Source organism: Grampus griseus (assembly GCF_964374135.1).
Source record: "Grampus griseus genome assembly, chromosome: 21".
NCBI lineage: Eukaryota > Metazoa > Chordata > Mammalia > Artiodactyla > Delphinidae > Grampus > Grampus griseus.
The window spans coordinates 32,848,244-32,874,886 of NC_139015.1; the positions used below are offsets into that span (position 1 = coordinate 32,848,244).

The window sequence follows — 26,643 nt, forward strand, 5'->3', positions numbered from 1 at the left end:
GTCCAGAGATGCTGTGGGACAAAGGACCGCCCCCCCAAGATGGTCCTGATGGTTTCTGTGATTCTCTAGTGGGACCCCCTCCCGTTCCAATGTCAGCTTTCGCTCTGCGTCTTCCAGGAGGAAGGTGTTTGTATTAAGCTGGATAAACCGACCTTCCGATCTCCAGCAGTTAGGTGACTGCACGTGGAAGATGCAGGTGAGGCACTCAGAGGGGTGGTACGGGGGGTCTGGGTGCCGCTGGGAGACTGTAGGTAAATGGCTCTTGGAGGAAAATCACAGGACACGAGTAAGCCTGCTCTGCGACTGCCTGGTCCCTGAGGCCTCTTTAGCGCCTGGGTTTTCTCAAAGCAGAAACCGGGGGACACTTGTGTGCACTGGAGGCTCAGTGCCACACGCAGGCCGGCAGGCCCAGCGCCACCTCAGCCCCCGGGGTCTTACCGTATGGTACGCGGGGGTGGTGTCCCCCTGTCGTGCTTTCTGAGGTCCCGGACGGCTCCGCGGCCGACCCGGTGAGGGGGACGGTGCTGTCGTCATGAACCCTGGCACCCGGTAGCTCTTTAAACACTGGGGACTCCGCTTCCTGAATTTTGTTGAGGCTTTCATCAGAGACTCGCGATAAAGCACTTTCTTTTTGTAATTTGCCTGAAGAAAATAGAGTCATAACTGAAAATTCTGTCAGAGAATTCTTGTTACTGACAAATGAATACAAAAATAAATATTTGACTTGTTATGTACTTACTTTGGGAATGAAGAAAAAAGTTAGACAAAATAAAGTGGAGAGTTCAATCATCTGGGAAACACAGGCTAGAAAACTCAGCTATGGAGGGAAAGTTGGAGGCTTAGGCCTGAGTTATCTCATCCAAGACCAACAAAAAAGACAGTCTTAGATTGATTCCCAAGGTAAACATTCTGTAAATACTACAACCATCTAGACTGGCCTTCCATTTTCTTAAACTAACCTCAGAATCCCTGAAATGTTTATCCTTTTTGTCTTCAAAGATACTGTTATAGTCTGCTTGGTTTTCTTCTGTTCAATAAATGACTGCTCTCAGATTTCTTCAGGCCACCAAATCTTCGGAAACAAGTAAATCATTTTCCTCAAAAGGAACAGAGAGGGCTTCCCTGGTGGCGCAGTGGTTGAGAGTCCGCCTGCCGATGCAGGGGACACGGGTTCATGCCCCGGCCCGGGAGGATCCCACATGCCGCGGAGCGGCTGGGCCCGTGAGTCATGGCCGCTGAGCCTGCGCGTCCAGAGCCTGTGCTCCGCAACGGGAGAGGCCACAACAGTGAGAGGCCCGTGTACCACAAAAAAAAAAAAAAGAATGCTCTCCAGCTTTAAACTGCTTTTCAAAAATCCCTGGTTTCTTTTGAAAGTAAAGGATTTCTAAAAGTAAGTAGAATCTCTCTGTTCCTTTTTTTTGCGGTACGTGGGCCTCTCACTGTTGTGGCCTCTCCCGCTGTGGAGCACAGGCTCCGGACGCGCAGCCTCAGCGGCCATGGCTCACGGGCCCAGCCGCTCTGCGGCATGTGGGATCCTCCCGGACCGGGACACGAACCCGTGTCCCCTGCATCGGCAGGCAGACTCTCAACCATTGCGCCACCAGGGAAGCCCGAGAGCATTCTTTTTAATCAAATCTGGTGTGTGGTGCTGGTGATTTATGACCTTGTTTCCTCACCTGAGCGGATGTCTAAGCTCTTACCTACCCAACTGAAATGGAGACATTCTCGGTTCCTCTGCTGAACACACTCAGCATCACCTCTATTTCTATACTTACCTAGATAGTCAGATACAAGATAGATTTTTAAAAACTAAATTTGTTATGTACTGCAAGGAACAAAAAAGTGTGCATACAGATCTCTGACCTCAAGTTGCTTACAATCTAGATGAGAAAAGATAATATTTGTAAAGATTATAATAACAATTTTTAAAAAAGTTTTTTTTTTTTTTTTGGCCTCACTGCGCGGCTTGTGGTATCTCAGTTCCCCAACCAGGGATTGAATCTGTGCCCCCCTGCAGTGGAAGCGCGGAGTCCTAACCACTGGACGGCCAGGGATTTCCCAAAAAAACCTGTTAACACATGAAACAGGTATTATTATTTTCTCTCCTTTATAAACAGCAAACTGAGGTCCAGAGAGATTAAGTCATTTGCCGAAGGTCACACAGGTAGCAAAATGCAGTCGGTTTACTCTCTGTCCACGCCCTTAACCACAGTCTGTACTTAAATTAATAGAAAAAGATATATATATACTGAAATGTCAAAATACATGGCATTGACCAAAAAATCTCCTGGGAAGCCAGTATGGGTAGTGATGTCAGTTTCCTGCTGTAACATTATAGCCTAAATGTGGAAGAAAAGATTTTACGGCCCATTTCACATTAAGGTTCAGCTATTAGAAAAAGCCTTTAGACATCAGAGCATTTAAGTATAGTTTATCACTGCCCATGGGGTTAAGTCAGCCAAGCAGGGTGTTTAAGGTGGGCTCCTTCTCATCCTGGAGCGGGAACGGCTACACAGGAGACGGAGCAGCAGCTGGTTATCAATCTGGCTTCACTACTCAGTTTCAAGTTGTATGTATTCATGCCGTTTTTTATTTTTAGTTTTTAAATCTACATGCAGTAAATTGGCTCTGTCTGTGTGTATAGAACCTTGAGTCTAACAAATGTCTAGATTCCTACAGACAGTCCACAAGCAGGATAGGGAAGGGTTCCCTCAGCCCCTGAAGCCTCCCTGGCAGTCAGCCCCTCTGCCCACCCCTAGCCTGTGACAACCGCTCATCTGCTCTCTGGCCCTACAGTTTTGTCTTTTCCACATGTCATATAAATGGAACCATAAGACATGAGCTTCTGAGGCTGGCTTCTCTGACCTGGCATGATTAGTGCATCTGAGGTTCACCCAAGTTGTTGCAGGTTTCAGTAGCTCACTCTTCTTCACTGCCAAGTAGTGTTCTAATACATGGATGTATTTATTTACATAAATACGTGCTTGTTTATTCGTTCTGCGGATAATCCGTGCTGTTTCTAGTTTTTGGTGATGGCAAATAAAGTTGCCATAAACATTCATAGCCAGGCTTTTGTGTGGATTTAAATTTGCATTTCTCTAGGGTAAATACCTAGGAACGGGTAAGTGTATATTTAACCTTATAAGAAACAGCCAAACTGCTTTCCTGAGAGGCTGCACCATTTTGCATTCCCACCAGGAGTACACGAGCATTCCAGCTGCTGCTCAGTCTGTAACTTGTCTTTTTAAATTCTCTTAATAGTGTTTCTCACAGAGCAATAGTTTCTAACCTTGAAGTGCGATTTACCAACTTCTTTTATGAACTGTTTTTGGTATCATATCTAAAAACTCTTTGCTTTACCAATGGTCTCCAAAGTTTTCCCTTTTTTGTCCTAAAAGTTTTATAGTTTTCTGTTTTACATTTTTATCTATGATGCATCTTGAGTTAATTTTTACAAGGTGTAAGGCTTAGGTCAAGGTTCTCTTTTTCGCATTCAATATCCAACTGTTCCAATACCATTTATTGTAAGGACTATTCTTTCTCCATTGAACCGACTTTGTATTTTGTCAAAAATCATTTGCCCACATATATTTGTGGCTCTGTTTCTGGACTCTACTCTGTTCTGTTAATCTAGATGTCTCTTCACCAATTCCACACTTTCCTGTAGCTTTATAGTAGCTCTTAAAGCCAAGCAGTACAGGTCTTTCAAATTTACTCTTTTCCAAAATTGCTTTGGCTATTCCAGTTCCTTTCCCTTTCCATATAAATTTTTAAAGTGACTTGTCTAAATCTACAAAATATCCTGCTGGGATTTTTATTTAAATTGTGTTAAATGTATAGATTGATTTGAGACAAACTGACGTTTTCCGGTATTGAGTCTTTGCGTTCATGAGCATGGTATGTCTCCTCATTTGTTTTGTTCTTTGAAATATGGGTTTCTCAAATTCAGATATATCCGTATGAACGTGCGATTGTAAGGTACACTCTGAGGCCAAAATTAAATACTTCTTTTCTTTTGAGAGCCCTGTAAAAGGCTCTGTGTGGCCTCCAGACTTGGAATTCAATCATGTTGCCACTGACAGGAAAATACCTCCTGCAATTTTCTAGGCCACAGTCTTCTTTTTTTTTTTAAATTGCTTTCATTGAGGTATAATTTCCATACAGTGAAATTTATACATTTTAAATGTTCAGGTAGATGACCCGTGACAAATGACTAGAGCCTGTAACTACTCCCCAATTAACAGAGTCCTGCAAAGTGCCTCCTGTCCCTAAAGTTCCCTCCTGTCCCTGCAAAGCTCCATCCTGTTCCTAGAGCTCCCTCCTGTCCCTGCAAAGTCCCCTCCTGTCCCTGGAAAGTTCCCTCCTATCCCTACAAAGCTCCCTCCTGTCCCTGCAAAGCTCCCTCCTGTCCCCGCAAAGTCCCCTCCTGTCCCTAGAGTTCCCTCCTGTCCCTGGAAAGTTCCCTCCTGTTCCTACAAAGCTCCCTCCTGTCCCCGCAAAGTCCCCTCCTGTCCCTAGAGTTCCCTCCTGTCCCTGGAAAGTTCCCTCCTGTTCCTACAAAGCTCCCTCCTGTCCCCGCAAAGTCCCCTCCTGTGCCTAGAGTTCCCTCCTGTCCCTGGAAAGTTCCCTCCTGTTCCTACAAAGCTCCCTCCTGTCCCTGCAAAGCTCCCTCCTGTCCCCACAGAGCTCCCCTCCTGTCCCTGCAAAGTCCCCTCCTGTCCCTGCAAAGTCCCCTCCTGTCCCTAAAGTTCCCTCTTGTCCCTTGTGCCCCTTTGCAGTCGGTCTCCAGCAACCAGTGGTTTCTCCCGCTGTGGATTACCGTTCCCTGGAATCACGCAGTATGTACTCCTTTGTGTCTGGCTTCTCCCGGCACTTCTCTTTACTGCTAATTCGTCTTCTATTGTATGAATAGACCATAATTTGGTTATCCATTCGCTTGTTAATGAGCATGCCGGTTGTTTCCGTTTTTTGCCTAGTATGACTGACCAATTTGTGTACAAGTCTTTTTATTTCTCTTGGATAAATACCTAAGAGTGGAATTAATGGGCCACATGGTAAATGTTTGCCTAAGCTTACAGGAAACTGCTCAACTAACTTCCCCCATGGCTGTACCAGTTTTTATTTCACCATAAATATATGAGAATTCCAGTTATCACACCTGTAATCTAGTCTTTCTACCTTTAGCCATTCTTGAGGGAGGGAAGTGCTACCTGACTGTGGTGTTGATCTGTATAATCTCATGTTTCTCAGCAGGCAGTTACCTTCCATTAGCCATGGCAACTAGGACCTCACTGTCACCTGGGTCCCAAGTTACCAAGGAAAAGTTTGAGCCAGAAAGCCGTCAGGAGCCACAAGCCAAGGACTGGCCTGATCTCGGTGTGCGTCCCTCTGTCAGTCAGGATCACCATGGACGGCAGCGAGGGCTCAGCAGTCAGAGCACTCTTGCAGATCAGAAGAACGGCAAAGCCCTTACCTGCTATCTTTCTCCGCATCCACGGACACACACAGAGCCACACGAAGAGGGCGAACAGCAGCGCGACCCCGAAGGAGATGAGCACAATCGCCCACATGGGAAGGACCAGGCCCAGCACTGGGGATAAAGGGGACACTTCTCAAACGTTGGGCATCACGTCCACATACCTGCCGTTCCCCAAACCTGAAACGAACCACCTGGATTCCGTGTTTAATAAAACTCTCAACCAAAAAAGATGTGCTAGGCTTTCAGGGCGTACAAAGCTGTGTGTTTAAGACACACAGCTTTGCAAATATGTGGTTAAATCAGTAAGTAACCTAATTATTAAAAATCGACCAACTTGGCACAAACGGCATATTAAGTTGGGAATAAACCCATTTACAGTATTATCTCAATATCTAAATTCCTGAGTGGACAAACAGGGGTAACAAAGGGTCCGTCTTCCCTCCTAGTGCCCCTGCCCCCGCCCCCGGGCAGCGCCAAGCCCAGGGCTGCAGTAGGCACCGCAAGGCGGGCAGCTGCCTCTTTGGTTTCTCAATAGTCAGCAGCCCGGCTTTAAATGGACATGACGCTCAGATCACACACACGAACCTTTTTTAACGTCAGATTAAATTGAGAAACAGCAGACACAGGAAGAGTCTGCTGCCCCCTTCGTAAGTGCCTGAAAGCAGGGCATAAATTTCTTGTGAGAAACGTGCCTTCCTTGTTCCAGAAAGAGCAAAGTGACCCTCACCACTGGAAACAAGGCACCAATACCAAGATAAGTCTGCACAAACAGACCTTGCTAAAATAACCGTTCTATTCTGTTTCCTCCTGTATTTCCTAGTCACTTTCCATAACTGATCACCCTTTGTCAAAATGGTATATAAGTCCCAAAGTCTAACTGCTTCTTTGCGTGTTCATGTCTTTTCTGTGAAAGCCTCCATATGCATAAATCAACCCTTTCTACTGTTAAAAATAAAATAAAATTAAAACTTAGATAGCAAAGTTTTTTAAAAGGACACTGACTTTGAAACTCAACTCCTCTTTGAAGTGTCAACTTATGGAATTACAACATAGAAAAACTTTTCATTACTATGCAGTCCAGCACACGAAGTGGCCATTCCATCAGCCAGTGAAAGTACGGAGGGTGGAGAAGCATCAGGCTTCCTAGCCCTGTGGGCCCCAGAGCCCAGCTCTCCCGGCCGCACAGGCGTGACTCACACACGCTCACAGGGGCACCCTTGCACAGGCACAAAGATATAGGCACAGGAACACTCACTACAGCATTATTTGTAATGGGAAGAATTTGCAAGACGACTGATACACGCATCATTCCATGGAAACGTTGTCAGTGTGGTGCAGAGCGTAAAAATGAGGTCGGTCTAAACGTACTCATAAGGAAAGGGGCCCGCGATCTAGTTAAGTAAAAAAGGCCATCTGGACCATGGTGTGTGTACCATGACCCAATTTATGTTTAGAAGAGAAAACAACCCCACACATACACTCCTACCATATAGAAAAAGTTCTGGAAAGAATCAGTGGTTCCTCCTGTGGAGAGATGAGAAATTGGAGGGGGCTCTCCCTTCTCACTACATATACTTTTGTACTGTTAACTTTGAAAATTTATAATGGGCACACACTTTTGTAAATTGTTAAACTGTTTTTCGAAGTTTGAAAGGAGTGAACTATTTAAACCTTTGCTCTTAAACAAATCTCTAATGATACAGGCTCTGTTAGTTACACCGTTAGCCACTCTGTACATACAGACCAACTTACAGTTACTCAGGTAAGGTATTATTAGACATCTTGGTAATGGTAAGAGGGAGAACAGGTAGTTAATACTCTAACTGGGGAGTCAGAATTAACATATATAAATATAAAAAGCAAAAAACCAAGATCACCCAGCCTTAGTACAGCGGAGGGGCCACTGGTGGCAGCAGACACTCAGCGGTCAGGCCGCTCCACCCTCAAACGCCCGATTACACCAGAAAGCATATGGCCCCGTGCAGGGCTGTACTGAGGCACCTGGCAGCCCTGCTCCAGGCCCCGCTGTGGCCTCGGGTCCGAGGCTTAGAACTGCTTGTAGAACCACTCAGGCCACGCTCACAGCCACGGCTTCCTGCTTCTGCTTCATGTCTTCGTTCCAGTGTCTGATACATGTGGTAAAAGACCACTCCAAAGCTGTTTCTTGCTAACCGAGTGGTAACTGTTAATTACCAACATCAAACTGATGAACGAACATCAACACCAACTACAGCTTAAAAATACTTGGCTTTTGAAGAGGTTTCACGGTTTCCTTGGTGGTTCCTGGTTCCGTTGATGATAAAATTGTTACTTGGGCTACTTTTGGCTTCACTGCGTGAACTTGATCTAAGACAGGCGAGCTCTGGGTACTCTGGGGAGGGGATGCAGTTTGGGAGCTGGATATAGGAATATTTAAACGAGTGAATACTTTTGCCCCCAGGCCCCGTTTGCTTCCTTCCCTGCCGAGCAGAGCTCACGACAAGGCAGGGCAGGGCTGCTCTACGGGCGCCTTCCAGGCCCGTCTCCACGCTCTCCGCGGAGGTCACGTGAGTTCTGGAGGGTGTCAGGACCCACATCCGAAAGGGAGGAACTGAGGCCGGCTACACGACTTCTGATGCTTCTCTTAGACATTAAGCCACAATGTCACCTGACCCTTGAACCTTCACCATCACAACTACCTTCACCATCGGTTTGGCCTGGGAAGTGGCCAAGAAGCTCCGAAGCCACCCTCTGAGTCACAAGAACTGGACGGGAGGTCAGGGGCTCCACACATCACTGAGGGTGGAAGGGGTGGGAGACAGAGGGAAAAACCAAGGGTGTGAAGCACAGCAAAGGAACCAGGAAAGCGGGGGCAGTCATCCATGGTGAGTAAGAGAGGAGAGAGGAACAGAACGGGGACAGGACTTGGGTCTTACCAAATTATTATGCCAATTTAGTAAATTAACAGAGCATCAGAAGTGCACAGGATTGAAGTACATACAAAACAGAAACAGACTCACAGGCACAGAAAACAAACATGGTTACAAAGGGGAAAGTGGGGGGATAAATTAGGAGTTTGGGAATTAACAAATACACACTACAATATATAAATAAAGATCTACTGTAGAGCACAGGGAACTATACTCAGTATTTTGAAATAACCTATAAGGTTAAACCTTACAGTAAAAGAACCTGAAAAAGAATATGTGTGTGTGTGTGTGTGTGTGTGTGTGTGTGTGTGTGTGTGTGTGTGTATATATATATATAAAACTGACACCTGAAACTGTACACGTGAAAAACAAAAAAGCGCACCAGGATTTACTTTTAAAGCCTGCATATAAGAAATGCAAACTGACAGTTACGGGATGCAGCTCTAAACTGTACTAAATACATAAAATCAACTTTCATGGATAAAAAAACAATGAGATACAAAAATCCAGCACGGAAAAGCCTTTGAATCAACGTACCTCCAGGGGAAAACTTTTTTTCTCCTGAAAATTCAAGGTTAACCTTTTCACAACAAAATTTTTGACAAAAATACTTCGCACTGATCAGCCTTCCTGCGAGGATCTCAAATTGTTTTCCGGTAACAGCACTCCAGAGGGCACTGAGGCCCGACGCCGTCACCCCGTGGAAGGCGAAGTAGGACACGGCTTGCATTGCTCCGGTCCCCGCGGCCAAGAGCGGCTGCCAGGAGCCCACACTGGGCGCTCGCAAGCCCAGGCCTCACTCCAGCCCCTAAATGGCCTTTCATCTCAAGCCCTTTCATTTTCTGAACAGCAAAGATATGATGAATAGTGATTTAGCTCTAACCACAAGCATCCTTGCAACTCTCTCCCAAATCCCCCGAAGATCAGGATATCCAAGTGACATGAGGAAAAGCGGAGAACTTTTTAGAAACACAGTCTCCTGGAGTCATTATTACTTTGCTACATCTCTTGTTTTTCATATATAACAATCATTGTTAGAATCTAATAAAATAAATTAAGCTTCTGTAAAACCAGGAAGGCTTTTTAGCCCATATTAGTTCCCTTACACTACTCATCAGCCTCTCCTGCACCCTCTCTTCTCTCTCTCTCGGGTTTAATTTTAAAAATAATAATATGGTTATAAAAATATCATCCATAGATAATCATCAAGGACCTACTCTACAGCACAGGGAACTCTACTCAATACTCTGTAATAACATATATGGCAAAAGAATCTGAAAAAGAATAGAGATATATATGTATAACTGAATCACTTTGCTGTACACCTGAAACTAGCATAGCACTGTAAATCAACTATACTTCAATATAAAATAAAAATTAAAAATAAAAATATCAGCTGTATAAAACCGTATCACGTACAACTGTGGAAATTCCTCGTCGTCCATCCTTCTGGAACCCACTTCCCAGAGTAACAGTTAACTATTTGGTGTGCATCTTTTCAGGCATTTTCTAGACATAAACATATGGTGCAGAGTGTTTGTGAGAATTTTTTTTTCTTTTCCTTAAATTTAATAGATGTAAATCACACTATATATATTCTTCTGTGCCTTCATTTCTCACATAACAATATATTATGGACATCGTTCCACAGTAACACGCACACACAGACACACATCTGCCTCATTTGTAGAATTACTTTTTACTAGTCCTCCCTTCCCTGATAAATGAAGTTTCTAGTTTTTGTTTTGTTTTAGATCAACACGCTCAAGCATTAGAGGAGCTCCCTATCTGAAAGGAATCCTGGGGTAACTTTAAGAAAATGAAGCACTGGGCTTCCCTGGTGGCACAGTGGGGGCTGCCCTGGTGGCGCAGTGGTTGAGAGTCTGCCTGCCGATGCAGGGGACACGGGTTCGTGCCCCGGTCTGGGAAGATCCCACATGCCTCGGAGCGGCTGGGCCCGTGAGCCATGGCCGCTGAGCCTGCGCGTCCGGAGCCTGTGCTCCGCAACGGGAGAGGCCACAACAGTGAGAGGCCCGCGAACGGCAAAAAAAAAAAAAAAAAAGAAAGAAAGAAAATGAAGCATTGTTTTGAAATTCAAAAATGCTATTTCCTAATTTGTCCTATAGTTGGGATTTTTTTTTTATGCATATGGTACCAGCTTTCTCAAACCAGGGTTCATTTATAATAATTCTGAGAAGGAAGTGAGTTTAAATCACTCTGTTCTGAATCAAGCTCTCAGTGATACTGGAGAATCTTCTCAGCCCAGGCCTTCCCCACCCAGGGCCCTGGGCTGGGAATCACTGAAGCTCCAACGCCCAGCTTCTCTACAGCCCAGAACATTCTCTACAGCTAACACGGAACACAGAGGTCCTCTGGGAACAAAGCTCCTTCTCCCGAGTCAGTGGGGACCTGAGGGGTGGCTGATGCTCTGGTTCCCTCGAGGGGGCTGGACCAGAAGAGCTGCCACTGGAGGAGGAGGAGATGGAGGAGAAGGGGGAGGGGAGGGAGGAGGAGGAGGAGGAGGAGGAAGAGGAGATGTAGGAGGAGGGAGAGGGAAGAGGAGAGGGAGGGGGAGGAGAGGAGGAGATGGAGGAGAAGGGGGAGGGGATGGAGAAGGGGGAGGGGATGGAGGAGAAGGGGAGCGGAGGGAGGGGGAGGAGATGGAGGGAGGGAGAAGGAGGAGGAGAGAGAGGGGAGGAGAGGAGGAGATGGAGGAGAAGGGGGAGGGGAGGGAGGAGAAGGGGGAGGGGGAGATGGAAGAGATGGAGGAGAAGGGGAGGGGAGAGGGGGGAGGAGGAGGAAGAGGAGATGGAGGAGGAGGGGGAGGCAGCCCCATCTCAGGTGCAGACCACTCTGGGGAAGCCAGAAACCAGGCCTGGTTAAGTCTGAGAATTCGTCTGCTAGTAAGGAGTGAGCAAAGGTTGCTAGCTAGAGCGTTTGAAGAGCACCCCTTACATGAGAACCGTGATAAGGCAGCAGCGTTTACGGTAAAAGGTTATGATAAAGGGGTGGTGAGGGCAGGGGTCCTCTAAATGCACATATATCCGATCACCCAGGGTCTCCCTGGTAAACGCAGGCTGCTGGTCTGCATTTCTGGTGCATCGGGTCTAGGGCTGAGCCTGAGAATCTGCATTTTTGGCAAGTGTCCATGTGACGCTGATGCCGCCGGTCTAGGGACCACACTTTGACTTAGAAAGCTTCGTTAGCGGATCTGCTCTGACGCCTCAAAGCCGTGTGCCATGAACCTCAGCGTTTGTTCTTTAAATGCTAAACAAAAAACAGGTCCTGTACAGCTGAAGACTTTCCTTAAAAATAAACTTCAGGCTTCTATCTAAGCCAACCCAAGTGAGTACTTTATTTTCCTCAAGTTATTTTTGCTGCTTGCAAATTATTTTTTAAAGGACAAAAATGCAAAGACAATTTTTTAAAGTGCAACTCAGTTTCCGAAGGATGACTTTTGAGAAAAGTCATGTCAAACGCAAAGTAAAACAAATCAAGCTAGGCTCAAGATATAAACAACTTCAAAATAACTTAGAGAGGAGGAACAGAGGAAGTCAAACCAGAACCCTGTAACTCAACAGCCCACGGGTCCCCACTGAATTCACGTCCATCTAGAAAAAGGCTACTTATCAGAATCTCTGAAAGTTGAAACGGGGTAAGGTGAATGCTGCCACTCTTTTTTGTTAGCAAACTTTTCATTGTTTCCTTTTATCTCTGGGGCCTATGTGTTGAACGGAAGCGTTCTAAGAAAGCAAAGGACTAGCAAGAATAAATTCCCACAGGCAGAAAGGCAGGCAAGTTCTAAAAGGGGCAGAGGACCGAGTCACTGGGGAAGTGATTCTCCCAGCCCAACCCTATCCCCAACTATGACGCCACACCTACAGATGACCATAGGATGGAATTAATGTCTAGTTTTAACCGTAGACGTTTAAATAAAAATAGGATTTAGACTCACCTATTGAACATCTCATAAACACTCCCCAGGAGCCAAGACATTAGCAAAGCCCTTTTCTGACTGAGTGTATTCTGATCATCATTAACAGCGACATTAGGTACCAGGCACTAGATACTGCGTGTCTTACCCCCGCCCCATCGTGTGTCAGAAGAATGTCATATAATTGGGGCTCGGGACCAGGCTGCCCACTTAACGTCTGCTTCTGCACCTGACTAGTTATATGACCTTGGGCACTCAGTCAGCATCACTGTGCCTGCTGCCCACCTGGCAGGGGGCGTTAGCAATATTACCAATTTCCCAGTGGAGTTCAGAGGACACAAAGGATTAATTCGTGTAAAACTCAGCTCAGTAAAAGCGTTTATTATTTATTTTTCACAACTTCTCTATGAAGTATTTATATTATCCTTAGTTGCCTCATCCGTTATCTAGTTTCATTTTCTCTAGAATTTTTTTTTTTTTTTTTTTTTTGCGGTACGCGGGCCTCTCACTGTTGTGGCCTCTCCCGTTGCGGAGCACAGGCTCCGGACGCGCAGGCTCAGCGGCCATGGCTCACGGGCCCAGCCGCTCCGCGGCATGTGGGATCTTCCTGGACCGGGGCACGAACCCGTGTCCCCTGCATCAGCAGGCGGACTCTCAACAACTGCGCCACCAGGGAAGCCCTTCTCTAGAATTTAGTCCCTTAGTAATCTGATTCTTCTAGCAAATTTGCAATAAAACTGCAGCAAAAGATGAGAAAAAGAAGTGATGGAAAAAATAGGTAAGTATGGGAAAAGTCAAATTTTAATAAAAATCATACAGTTGTGGTCTTCTGACATTCAGACCGAGAACCAGGGAGCAAGAAGAATAGAGGCTAGGAAAAAAAAAAAATGCAGAAACAGAACTAAATGGTTGTCATTTACACCAATTCCCACTTCCAGGACTCGCACCCCGGCCTTCATTTGTTTAATCTCTTAAATCACTAGCCCGGGAGGTGTCTGGCTATTGACGGCTGGTAGGCTTTTTGTTCCGTTACCCTGGGCTCTGAGAGCCTGCACAGAACTAAGAACAAGGGCTCAGGTGGACAAGACATCTCTCTGCTGCGGCTGACTTCCCACCTGGCGCTCCGGGCCCCGCCCAGCACCACATGGAAGCTTGGTGAGATTCACAGACTTGGGGTGGGGTGAGCTTCAACTTCATGGTACGCAACTGCTGTTGCTCTGCCTCTGTGTTTTTGTTATGGATCATGAAAACAGTCTGTGACAAACACACTTCATATTCCGTGAATGATCAAGCCCAAAGCGCCGTCAGGCCGCTGTCATCTGAGGCTAGGGTTTCATCTCCCTCCAGCTCACCATGACATTCAGCCTTGTGCTTTTCAGATTACTTAGAGCCGCTGTGGTGCTTCACGCCCCCTCCCTTCACCCAGAGTCTGAAAGCCCACTACACAAACATAGAATTAGGTATGGCTATACAATCCGAGAAACACTGCCTTGAGAAAACCCGGTTGGAGAAATTAATAAGGATTTCCCCCGTTTGGGAAGAGGGCGCTTTCAACTGTAATACGACACACCATTTAGCAGAAACTTTATCTTTTGAACAGAGAGAGGGAGGTTTTAATCAGATATGGCCCGTAACTGAATCTTAATCCTTAAAGGACATTAACAAGAAGGAAAACGACACACACAAACATCTCTGGTCACTCTGGCCATCCCACAGCAATGGACATGTTCAGGATCTAGCTGCAAGAGGCACATCTCACAGAGGGGAATGGGGGACCCTCTCCACCCAGATACGCGTGGAAATGGTGAGTGAGAACAGTTAACCACCTCCTCCACACGGGAATGTTATGCAAATGACAGTACTGTACGTAAGTTCTTCTTTACCCACTGAAAACGTAAAAGAAAGGAACTTTTAACCCTGCTCCACCCCAAATCCTTGAAAAGAAAGAACAAAAGACATCGGAATGGGAAGAAAAGGAGCAATTCTGAAAAGAAAGTCATCACTGGTTCCAGTATCTGAAACGCAGAACCAGAACGGCAGGGCTCTAGTCCCTGGACTCACAGGTCTGACGAGTTCCGGGGGGTGAGATGTTTGTGCTGTGGACCACGTGACAGCCCCGCCCCGGACTGTCCCAAGGTGGTGACCTACTGCTTAAGCGAGCTCCCCCCTGCCTCCAGGGGCCCCCCCAGCTCAGGGAGGCTCAGGCTGTCCGATCATGTTCTGCGACTCAGCACCAGGAATCTGAGGCACAAGGGGGATTTCAATTTTCTTTTTTTAACCTGAAGTCTGTTGCCTGTGTATTTCACATCTCTCTTGAGCATTTAAAACAAGTAAAGGCATCTCCTACTCTTTTCACTGCTCCGTAATGAGTAATGATTGTGAGTAGTGCTTCTGACTGTTGGCCAACAAATCCACCACCGCCGCTGGACTCTGACACCACCTGCCGGCCGTGACCTTCCGAGGGCTCTTACCTGGGGCTCCTGTGTACATGATGGAAAACACATTGATCGCGATGGTAGCGGCATAGAACACGGGAAGCGCCCGGAGGCCGTTGGGAACGGGGTCCTCCTGTGGGGTAAGGAGATAAGGGGGCAGGTCAGGACTCCAGGGGCATCTGCAGGCAGCACAGGCAAAATGACACAAGTCATTTTTCCGGGAAAGCCCTGTCCCTGCCGCGGGCTGTGTGCACCTCCAGACCCGGGGCTGTCCTGGGCTGACCCTCCTCCTACACGAGTGCTGTGGCAAGGGGCCCATGACGGTGACCAGCAGACGCATTAATGCGCTGGGATCACATGAGGTGGTGACAGATGTGGGGACAGAGAAGGGCTGTTGGTGAGGCCAGCTTCTGGGACTAAAGCCCTGACCCGGAGCACTCACTATTCTAGCTACATTCACATTGGCCCAAAAATCCACTTTCAGCAAATATTTTGAGGCCTGACCCTCTGAGGATGCCCTGAGAAAGTCAAATGACTTCAACACCACAGCATTACTACTAGATTTTATGGTACTCCGCGACACGATCCGCGTTGGCTGTGTTGAAATATATAAAGCAAGGAAATACAGGACCACGTGCTGTGACTTTCAGAATCCTTTGACGAGGTGGAGCATTCCACCTTCAACTATTAAAAAGTGAAAAGAACTGTGGGTTCTTTGTCTAAGAAAACATTTTTTTACAACCTTAGGCTTCTGGTACAACACTTCCGAAATCTAATATTTCAGCGAGAACAGTACTGCACGTGTTTTAGGCAAAGTCACACCTGGGAGAATATTCGAAATTTAGAGTTTACAGAGGAAAAATATAGAGTTTGAGGGTTTAGATCTACAGAGGATTTTGAAGGAAAAATATGAACCGGGAACTCCTCGATGCAGAACTGGCACATAGGTGTTGCTTAAATAATTCAAACACGGGCTAATTTCTGATGACCACGTAAGACACTCTTGTACATTGGTATGAGTCTATGACCCACCCATGATAAAAGGAAAATTAGGTCTAAGGCTTGATGCGAGCTACAGAAGTCAGGATAAGCACAGACTATCTCACAGTTCCTAGTTGACAGTTCCTACTGTCAAATGCAAACGTGTGCAAATCAAGTACGTTTGCAGAACTGTAAACTCATCAAGAACCCGCCTGCAATGTCTCAAGCGGCCACCAGCACTTGTCAGGAGGCCTGAGGTGAATGGAAGTGAGATGTCAGGAAAGGGAGAGCTGGGGTGGAAGGTGATTCAGCCGCATGGGAGCCCCAGCCACAGTCACAGGAGGGCAGGTGAGGAACAGGTACAAAGGAATGGGCAGGAGCCTGGGACGAGGCACATCACCTCCCGATCTGCCGTGGACCTGGGACAGGAACCCAGGCTGAACTGAAAACGAAACGTTGAGATGCTCACATGCCTACTGCCTCCGCTTCCAAAATGCTGTTTTCTGGGGGATGACGGCTGCTACAGAAAGACTCCCAACCAGTAACTCCTGAAGGCGTAAAGTCTTCAGTTTGCGTGTTGTAACTGAATCACCTTATGTTTTCTCAAATAACCTATTCTTTTTTTTTTTTTTTTTTTGCGGTACGCGGGCCTCTCACTGTTGTGGCCTCTCCCGTTGCGGAGCACAGGCTCCGGACGCGCAGGCTCAGCGGCCATGGCTCACGGGCCCAGCTGCTCCGCGGCATGTGGGATCCTCCTGGACCGGGGCACGAACCCGTGTGCCCTGCATCGGCAGATGGACTCTCGACCACTGCACCACCAGGGAAGCCCCAAATAACCTATTCTTAAAATGCAAATGGCAGCTGTCTCATTGAGACCCGTCTCCGTTCCTCCTCCTGTCTCGATCCCTCCCTCCCTCCTTCCTTTCCTTCCTTCTCTGCACCCATCACCTGCCCCCCATCCAAGCAGCCATCCCTCTCTCTTAACAGATGTTCAACCGGTGTCTCTGAAGGGCCTAAGCAGCGCTGGGCGCCGTCTATGCATGCGAAGAGACAGTCATGGTTTCTACTCTCACAGATCTTACGGTCAAATAGCGAACAGGGGGCCAAGCAGGAGATAAATCGCTGCACAACGATGCGAGTGCAATGATAAGAAGGCAGTGAGCGTGTGGGGATACAGAGGGACGTACCCAAGCGGAGGCTGGGGCAGGAGAACCTGGGAAGTGACTCCTGGCGGGGGGCAGATGACGGGGGTGCAGGGGGGGCAAGAGTGGGTGGCACCTTCCAAGATGTTACTGGGTCCTAGGACAGCTGGACCCCGGAGAAGGGCTGGTGAGTTTGTGACCATCCAAGAGACTGAGCCCGCCTAGAAGAAGAGCTGTGTCTTCAAGCAAGGAGACGGCTGAAGGCAGGCGTGTCCCGATGTGCTCGCGTGTGCGGAGCAGCCAAAGGCAAGCATCAGGGCTTATGAAACGCAACAGCCCCATGACGGGCAAATCGAAACGTAACCAAGGTTTTTTTTGTTTCTTGCCGAGAATACTGATCTCAGTAAGCTTCCATTTTCATCTCATTTTATTTTTGATAAAAATGTACCCACACACCCCCCGCCCCCGTAGGTGTTATTTCCTTCTTTTTATCCTATCCTCAAGGATAGGAAGAAAACCAGTGTCTGAAGCTTCCTTTCTCCATTAAAAAACAGAAAACACCTTACACTTGCGTAAAGAAATTCTCCAGCTGTTTTTAGTGCTAGTTAATTTCAAAATCGTAACACTATCTTCCTCTATTCTGTTTACTGTTCACAAAATAATTATCTTTCCTTTTTTGAGGTGTGAGCACAGTGCCCAAGAATGCTGACCAATGAACTAAGTCGTATGGCAAGACACCTCATGTCCAGTGCTGGTTCTGGGGGAGCCCCTGGGCACTCTACCCACCTCTTCCTGCCTACTTTTGAATAACGTCTAATTCCAACTTCAGGGGGCTGTGCCTTAACAATTATTCCTCTGACCCCTCTCACTATTAATTTCTATTGAGTAGAACCAAAATTAGGTCTAAAACTTAATTAAAAAAATAATAGCCTCACTTACCTTTCTTAAGATGAACTTTCTGATCAGTACAAACAGCACACCAGACATGAAACCAGACAACAGCGGAGATATAAACCAAGAAGCAACTGAATAATCAAAAGAAAATCTAATGAATGTTAAAATTCTACATAATTCAGGTCCTATTTATATAATACAGTGATAACCAACATATAGCACATACATTAGTCAGCATTCCTGGAATTGTTCACCTTGACTCAGAACCCAACAAACCCACTGCCTTGGCAGACTGACCTCCACATAGGGGTCACCGTCCTCACAAACAGACCTCAGGCCATGGCACACACACCACCTCCCAGCTCCGGCCTCCGACGACGGTTCCTTTGATTCCCACTGAGCCCCTTCTGCCTGCCCTTCGTGCAGCCCCATCCCTGGACCACCTTCCCTTTCAATTTCCAAGGCCAGCCTGGTACTGTCACCCCGTAGCCTCTGGCTGCACACTGGAAACATCTGTAGAGTTTTCAAAAACTAGTTACGTTCTGGGTCCACCCACAGAATTCTGATCTAAAAGGTCTGGAATGGGGTCTGGGCGCTGATATCTTTAAATTGCTCTCCCAGGTAATTCGAAAGTGGAGCCAGAAGCAAGCACCATTGTTCCAGAAGCCTGGGACCTCGGGTGAGTTTCCTGGGACCTCGGGTGAGTTTCCTGGGACCTCGGGTGAGTTTCCTGGGATCAGCAGAGTTCCCTGGCAATCTGTGTCCTGCTCGCAGTTCGGGGATCCGCTTATCCTAGGCCTCCTAAGGCCACTATGATTCGTAGAAGGATGGAGATGGGCGAGAGAGAGTGTTTTTCACAATGGGCGTGTTGCTACTTAGGGGGCTGAAAGGACTTCCCCCTTACTGAAGAAGTCAGACCCAGGAAGCAGGTCGTCAAACCCCTCTTAACAGTCCCCACTGGGCAGCCCCCAACCCAGAAGCAGCACCAGGCAGACTGGGGGTCTCCTGGATGCAGTGGGGCAAGGAGCACTCGGCTCACTTCCACGCTTCCGCATCACCAGGAACTCTGACTCCTGGACCAGGGCCCAGTTTTTCTCTGCCTACACACTGATTTCAACCAGATAAATTTCTAAATGCCCTGTGAACAACAGATACTGATTTTCAAAGCTGGATGACAATGTAGCATTTGAAAAGAGCATCTGGAGTTAAAAACTGCATAACAGTCCACAATCTCTGCTAACAGAAATTTTAAGGGAAAACGTTCACAGACCTATCCATATAGGTCTTCTAAACGTTAACACTTAAAGAAAAAAGTATAACGGTGACTTTTAATAACACTTACTCTAGAAAATGTAAGCTTTCCTGCTTATAAGTGAAAGAAAATGGCAATTACCAATCTTGACCAGCTCCATCCACTGCACACCTTTTGTACCAATTGCGACGAGGGAGAATCCAATGGTGGCCCCAACAATGCAGTGAGTCCCCGAGATTGGGAGCCTCAGGAAGGATGCAATGAGCTGCCAGACGGCGGAGCCTGCAGGTTGAAGATAAAAAACAAAGACAGAAAAAAGTCAGATATACAGCGGGATGTCTCAAACAGCCATAGATGGAAGAAAGCCAAATTACATTCTCCTTCCCAATGCCTCCCTGGGGTTAATTGTCTCTGGATTGTTTCTTTACAAAGCCCTGAGAGAAACCACTCAAATAACTTCAGCCAAAGGAACATTCTTCAACACTGAAGGGATAATGCTGACTTATTCAAAGGAAAGTACTTGAAAGTATTTAAAGAAAAGCCCCGTGATGTCAGTTCCTAGTTGCCTTTGTCATGGTTAAGCAAGGGTGCGGGTGATGAGGTGAGTTCTGATGTGAAGTGTGGCCAGGACCAAGCAGGAGACTGAGGACTAACGAACATGGAGAAACAGGAAAGGCCGCGTATTGGAAAAGATTCTGCTGTAGTTACGCCGTTCAGTCACATCATGAGGAGGCTAGATACCGCCTACGTATATTAGTCGGTACAAGAGAGAGCATAAAATACAAACATCAAATCACAATGCTGTATACCTGAAGCCAATATAATGTCACGTCGAATATACCTCAGTAAAAACAAAGAGAGAGTGTGTGTAATCCCGCATTACTTTCCACAGTTTTGCCTCTCCTGTGAGAAGTAACCATGATATTTAACCCCACGCTGGGCATCTACCCTCAGCCCCTGCCCAGGCGGCTGGGCCCCTCCAGGCCTTCTAATTCTCAGGAATTAAGAGGATCCCTGGGTTTGGGCTTTGTGTCCTTTTACCTCAATTTCGCCACCCTTTTCTAGGCTTCGTGTTCTTCCAGGCTACAGTTCACTTCAGATATTCTCATAAGCAGATCAAGTTTTGCAGGGAGTATTAAAAGCATTGGCTGGGGAGAGGTCACTTTCAGAAACAGCTGTTGAAAAGCTCACAAAGGGCTGCAGGGGACGAAAGGCCTGGCTGATAAGCAGGGCACGGCCTTAATCCCAAGTGTTAACTCTGGAAATCTGGCTGCTTGGTAGCAGCACTTTTAAACAGACCCCTGGCATTTTCTCCAAAAACATCTGCGTCACAGAGGCTCGTGAGAGGTCGTGCAGGTCCCCATTTGCGGAGCAAGGCTGACAGCTGCTCTGGGAGCGCCAGGCAGGCTGACCTTTGCGCCGCAGCGGGCCGTGACCCCGAACCTACCCCCTGAAACGTGTGCTGGGCGGAGGAGGGCCAGCCTTGGGCTGCCAAACCGGTGACAGGCTTGATGGCAGCAACCAGGCTCCCCCACGGGCAGTCCTGCAAGCCCGGACATCTAAGCCCTGGGCTCCTCAGGGACTAGTTGTTTTAAAAATAAAGCCAGACTTTGGAGCGTGTTTCACACCACAGAACCAGAACTTAAAAAGCAAATATTCTTACAAAAAGTAAAACACCCTAGTGATGTTAAGAGAATGGGATAAACTCACCCACGTGAATTCAGACCATGAGGTTTTCAATCCTGAAAGCCACTCTCCTCTCTCTGGCTGACTTTATAACAGGAGGGTTTGTAAGGAAAGGTAGGGGGATGGGGCTGCCTGAGAGAGGGAGGAATGGGGGGTGGGCACTGGGGAGCAGGGGAGGACGGGGCCTTGCAAGGCTGGCCCTCCTTGACCTTGGGAATTCCTGGAGGTGAATGCGATTACATTAACGTGAAGGAAAACAGTGGGAAAAAGAGAGCGTTTAACCTAAGATAATGATGTCCTGCAGTGAAGGAGGGGATTAAGCACAGGATGAGGCTGCCAGACAAAACCTGGGGAAAGTGGAGGTTAAGATGGGTGTCTGAGGCCACAGCCTCCTGGAGGATGAAAGAACGGCAGAGAAGGTACAGGTTACGCGGAGGCAAAGAAGACTCAGCACTTCCTAGGTGGTTCCAGGAGATGGCTCGGTCGTGCTGTCGTGGGTATTTCCACGAAAAGATGGCGCGTTCCGAATTCTCAGTGGATTTTGGGAACCATTGGCGGTTTCATACTAAGTGGATCGACGGTTGCTTTAGGGCTGAGCTAGAGTCCCCAGAGGTGCCTTGTTCAGGAAGCGTGGCTGGCATGAACAATTTCTTCTACCCAATCAACTTAACACTACCGCAACTTTACCAGCAAGCTCAGAGACTCATGGGCTTGGGGTGAAGATTATAAAGAAAAAAGAGAAAAAAAATAAAGAGATGGGGAGAAAAGGGACAAAGAAAGGGATGTTGACTTTAAAAGAGGAAGATTGGGAGAACTCAGGCATCTGAACAGAATCATCTCGGTTTGGGCCAATCATGATTATACCACCACCCTAAACTCCCCAGTTCCCATGTACAAGGAACCCAATTTTAAAAGTCTAGGTAACTCTCACCAATTCCCAACAAAATAGGCTTTGAGATTCTTCTAACCACACACCAAAAAAAAAAAAAAAAAAAGACACCAAAGCAAACCAAATCAAGTTATTCAAGCAAAAATCCCCAAATGCTTTGGTTGACCTAAATTCTAGTGGAGGTAAGTATCCTTCATTCTTTGAGTGTAGAGACCAAGGCCAGGGGTGGGAAAACGCAAAAACTGGACAACTTATGCTGTCTACACGGCAAGTTAGTGGTGACGTGGAGCTCAGCCCTCAGGCCTTCCGTCCACCCAGGGCCCTGGGGCAGCCTCACAAACAAACCTCCTCAGTAAGCACCACCACTCCCCAAAGGGCTCATCCAACTCAAGGAGGAACCTCTGTTAAGATTGAACTTCATCCCTGTATAGCACAGGGAACTCCACTCAATCCTCTGTAATGACCTATATGGGAAAAGAATCTACAAAAAGAGCCGATATATGTATATGTATAACTGACTCACTGTACACCTGAAGCTAACACAACATTGTAAATCAACTACACTCCAATTATAAAATTAAAAAAAAAAAGATTGAACTTCATCAGTGTTTTTCTTTATTTCTCCTCTACTTTCAATATATCTTGTCCGCATCATACCAACTGGCAAAATCTTAATTTCCTCTTGATACGATTATGTCTTAGATATTGATCATGACTATTGAGGGTGAATTTGACAAACAACTGTCAAACTGTCAGGGAAACGTCAATTATACCGGACTGTGATGAGAAGTACATGTTCAGTGAAGGTGAAAATTCAATCATTACAGTAGCTGTTGTAGTAAATGATTTTTAATTCTTAAAAATAATGATGAATTAAAGTCATCATGAGCCTTACATCTTTCACACAACATGTGCAGCTGACAAAGAGGAACTCCTCAGCACGTATGACCAGCTTACTGTGCTTTAGTAGTATTTAATTCCTTACTGAGGACATCCATCTTCCAACCAAAGGCCTCAACTACTCTACTTCTCAAACTAACCCGCTGTAAAGAAAAGATGATGGGCCACCTTAAACCTGGCAAATGACCTGCACATTCTGGGGGCTTAAGAAGTGCTGGCGGTGGTAAACCCCTGGGGATCCGTGGGATGTAGCCGTGTTCTTGGTCCACCAGCATCCGGCCTCCCGGTGCAGGGCTCTCCCCACAAAAGCACGTGCCCTGTTGAAAGCAGAAGGTGGCAGGACTCCCCTCTCCCACCTCTCCCCCACTACCCGTGTAGACACGCCATCTGCTGTGCATCACCTCGACCTAGAGGCAAGCAGAGGAGGAGCTCGTCGGCTGCACCTAAGGCCCTGCTGCCCGAATCTTCCAGCTCAGCGAGGGCAGCGCCCACGGTGCTGCCAGTGTGGAGTCACCTCGGGCAGGGGAGGAACCACACGCCCGACACCACCAATAAAAGGTCCTACTGCAAACAGGTGACATACAAGTGATCTTCCGGTGGAAAACGAAACAAGCGTACTAGGGCTTCCCTGGTGGCGCAGTGGGGGCTTCCCTGGTGGCGCAGTGGTTGAGAGTCCACCTGCCGATGCAGGGGACACGGGTTCGTGCCCCGGTCCGGGAAGATCCCACATGCCGCAGAGCGGCTGGGCCCGTGAGCCATGGCCGCTGAGCCTGTGCGTCTGGAGCCTGTGCTCCACAACAGTGAGAGGCCCGCGTACCACAAAAACAAACAAACAAACAAAAAACAAACAAAAAAAACAAGCATACTAGATGGAGCTCCCGGGGGTGGAATCAGAAAATCCAAACAAACACTAACAAAAGGAAGACAAATGACAGAGAAGACCAGAATTTCTTGAAAACACAGTCACTTAAGAGTCAATTGGTAACTGCTTTAAAACTTCAACGGAGAATACAGAAGTTAAGCTAATAAACACTGTTTTGGAGCAACCAAGTTTTCAAAACATTACTTCCTAACTGATGGAAAATCTATGAAAAAATAGAAATGAACCTTCAAGGTTTATAAATAAACCTAGGTAAACCTCTCAAACACATTCACTTAGACGTGTTCTTTCTGTAATAACTTTGAAACAGCTTTAAAATGACAAAGAGCTATGCTACAAATATCTTTTTCTGGACTTTATGAAAAGCACTGACTTAACCAAAATCTATTTGGACAAGCAAGTCTGCCATACATTCAAGGAAAGAAATGGTTGCTTGATATTTGAACACTGACCAAAATGATAACTGAGTTAAAACACAGAGAGCACAAATAAGGTACAGTAAATGAGAAATCTGAAACAGTGTACATACATATATATATGGCTGATTCACTGTGCTGTACACCTGAAACTAACACATTGTAAATCAACTGGACTTCAATAAAAAAAAAAGAACCATCAAACCAGTTTTTGAAAAGTTAAAACAAAAATCTCATTTATGTATATGAGAAATGGGTCAGTGGACACATTCCCACAGGTGGAAAGACGAGGCTACTTACCGACCATGGCACTGACCTCCCCGGCCATGAGCGTCTCCACAGTGTGGTTGTACAGGTTCACGTCAATGATGCCTTTCCGGATGGTCTCTCCGACTTTGGCCCCCAGTAACACCGAACCGGTGGTTTCAAAGATTGAAGCCAGGATGCAGGCCTGCCTCAGGGTCACCACGCCCGAGCCCACGGCGGTACCAAACGAATTGGCAACATCATTGGCACCCACGGAAAATGCCAAGATAAAAGCTATGAAAAAACCCAAGATGACCATCCACAGATACTCATCTGCGGCCATTTTGGAAAGGGGGTTCCGGGTACTTTTCTTTTGCAGAAGTATTTGAAAGGTGCCGAGCTTGAGGTTCAAACGTCGTCAGGCCGAGAGTTCTCGTAAACAATGAGTCTGCGCTGGAAAGTGCCGGATGGTGCTGGAGCTGCACAAACTGCTAGCTGCTGGCTTTCAAACTACTGTCAGGACAGTTCATTGGGTTGTGTTCAGTCAGCGGTAAAACACATTCCATATTTTCCTTCCCAGTCTGGGGAAGCTGTGAGATCTCCCCCTGTAACAGAAAGGAGACAAAAGAGATCAATTACCCTGAGGAACCGGTGACAACAGTTTGTTCTTTCAGAAAGAAATGTTTGGAAACTGCTGATAGGATCTCACGCTGGCATGTGGCAGATCTGACCGTAAAGCAACGCAAGGAAGATGATAATCAGGCTACCTGCCCAGCCCACCCCCGGAAAAGCTGATTCTAGAGCGTCCCAGGGTGAAGCTGCTTTATGATCACAGGTAGGAAGTCTTAAGAGGATACATTTTTATGCAATTTGAAAAATATATGCGGTCTTTATTTTAGAAAGAAAAAACTGCCTTGGATGAGCAAAAGATAAGGAAACGAGAAATTCAGAGTTACCGCGTTCCTCAAATACGTGGACCGCGCCTGGAACAGGATGACCCGATGTGGCTGTGACACCGTGGGGTGTGGCAACTGTCTACCTGACCACTTGCACACCCTGAGCTTGGCAGACCCGGGTCAGACACGAAGTGACTCCTTCAAAAGGTGACAGGGTGGGAACTGAAGGGGCTCCCGGGGGACAGGGAAGCTGGAGCGAAGCGACCCTGTCAGAGCAAGAAGCAGATCAGGTCACTACGCCCTGTTTCCCACCTCGCTCGGGGAACAGTCAGAGGCCTGACCATGGCCTGGGAGGCCCTCCCAGATCTCCGTGGGGCTCCCCCAGCAGATGTCCTTGGGGCTCCCCACCAGATCTCCTCGGGCTCCCCACCAGATCTCCTCGGGGCTCCCCCACCAGATCTCCTCGGGGCTCCCCCACCAGATCTCCTCGGGCTCCCCCACCAGATCTCCTCGGGCTCCCCCCAGATCTCGGGGCTCCCCCACCAGATCTCCTCGGGCTCCCCCACCAGATCTCCTCGGGCTCCCCCCAGATCTCGGGGCTCCCCCACCAGATCTCCTCGGGCTCCTCCCCCACCAGATCTCGGTGCTCCCCGACCAGATCTCATCGGGATCCTCCCCCACTAGATCTCGGGGCTCCCCACCAGGTCTTCTCGGGGCTCCTCCCCAGATCTCCTCAGGCCTCCCCACCAGATCTCCTCGGGGCTCCCCAACCAGATCTCCTCAGGCTCCCCCACCAGATCTCCTCGGGCTCCCCGCCTGACCTCCTCGGGCTGCCCCCCCAACCCCGCCCGGGCTCACTGACCTCAGCCCCTGCCCACCCCCTCCCCTCACTGGCTCGCTCACCTCAGGCCCTTTGTACCTTCTGGTCCCTCTGCCAGAAACAGCCTGTCTGATGGCTGCACAGCTCATCACCTGCTCCAAGTCCCTCTCTGCCCAGATGTCACCAGAGCAGCCCTCCCTGACCCTGTCGAAGAGCACCCCCCATGCCATTATCCCTCCCTCTCACCTGACCTTTTGTCTTTTCTACTGACCACCTCATTCATTCATTCACTCACTCACTCCTGTCCGGCCCCTCACGGGACGCAAGGACTTTGCTGCGTCTCCAGCACACAGACTAGCGCCTGGCACGGGGTAAGCCCTAATCAAGTTGTTGAATAAGTGAAGAAAGAAGCTATTAAACAAATGAAATAACTCTTGCATAGGCTTCCTCCTGGGATGAAGATGTGACATCACAGAATTAATACATATGTGAAGTAAAAAGGTCACTAAAAGCCTCAGAACGGTGGTGTTCTATTATTATATGGTCAAAGTACCACATCTGTGTAGTTCCTTTGAGCGGTTCTAGGCATCGGGAATGGTGCCCATAAATGCTAACTGAACTGAATGAAACAGGCTCATACACCACGTCATACACAACATAATGATCAATCAACATTAAGGTTATTTAGAGGGAAAAGAGCAGGACATAAAATTTATGTACCTGTGATTGTGGCAACGTTAAAAGGCATATAAAAGACCAAAAGGTAATCACTAAAATTGTAACAGTGGTTGAGTTTAAGAAGCAGTGTCAGAGATCATTTTTTCCTTTCCTCCAAAAACTGTATACCATGGTGATGTGCTTTTCAAATTAAAATAATACATAAA

General features: G+C 47.4%; 1 protein-coding gene across 6 annotated transcripts in view; it reads right to left on the reverse strand.

Annotated features, from left to right (window-relative positions):
• SLC20A2 (solute carrier family 20 member 2) overlaps positions 1-26,643 on the reverse strand; it is a 104,468-nt gene that overhangs the window by 23,680 nt on the left and 54,145 nt on the right. For all 6 annotated transcript variants that reach the window (XM_082680297.1, XM_082680296.1, XM_082680294.1 and 3 more), the window contains 6 exons: positions 24,098-24,648; positions 19,168-19,308; positions 17,820-17,905; positions 14,794-14,890; positions 5,474-5,590; positions 439-642 (listed from right to left, as the gene is read on the reverse strand). In XM_082680297.1, coding sequence (XP_082536423.1) covers positions 439-642; positions 5,474-5,590; positions 14,794-14,890; positions 17,820-17,905; positions 19,168-19,308; positions 24,098-24,386 — 934 coding nt within the window. In that variant the 5' untranslated portion in view covers positions 24,387-24,648. The remainder of the gene's footprint in view (positions 1-438; positions 643-5,473; positions 5,591-14,793; positions 14,891-17,819; positions 17,906-19,167; positions 19,309-24,097; positions 24,649-26,643) is intronic.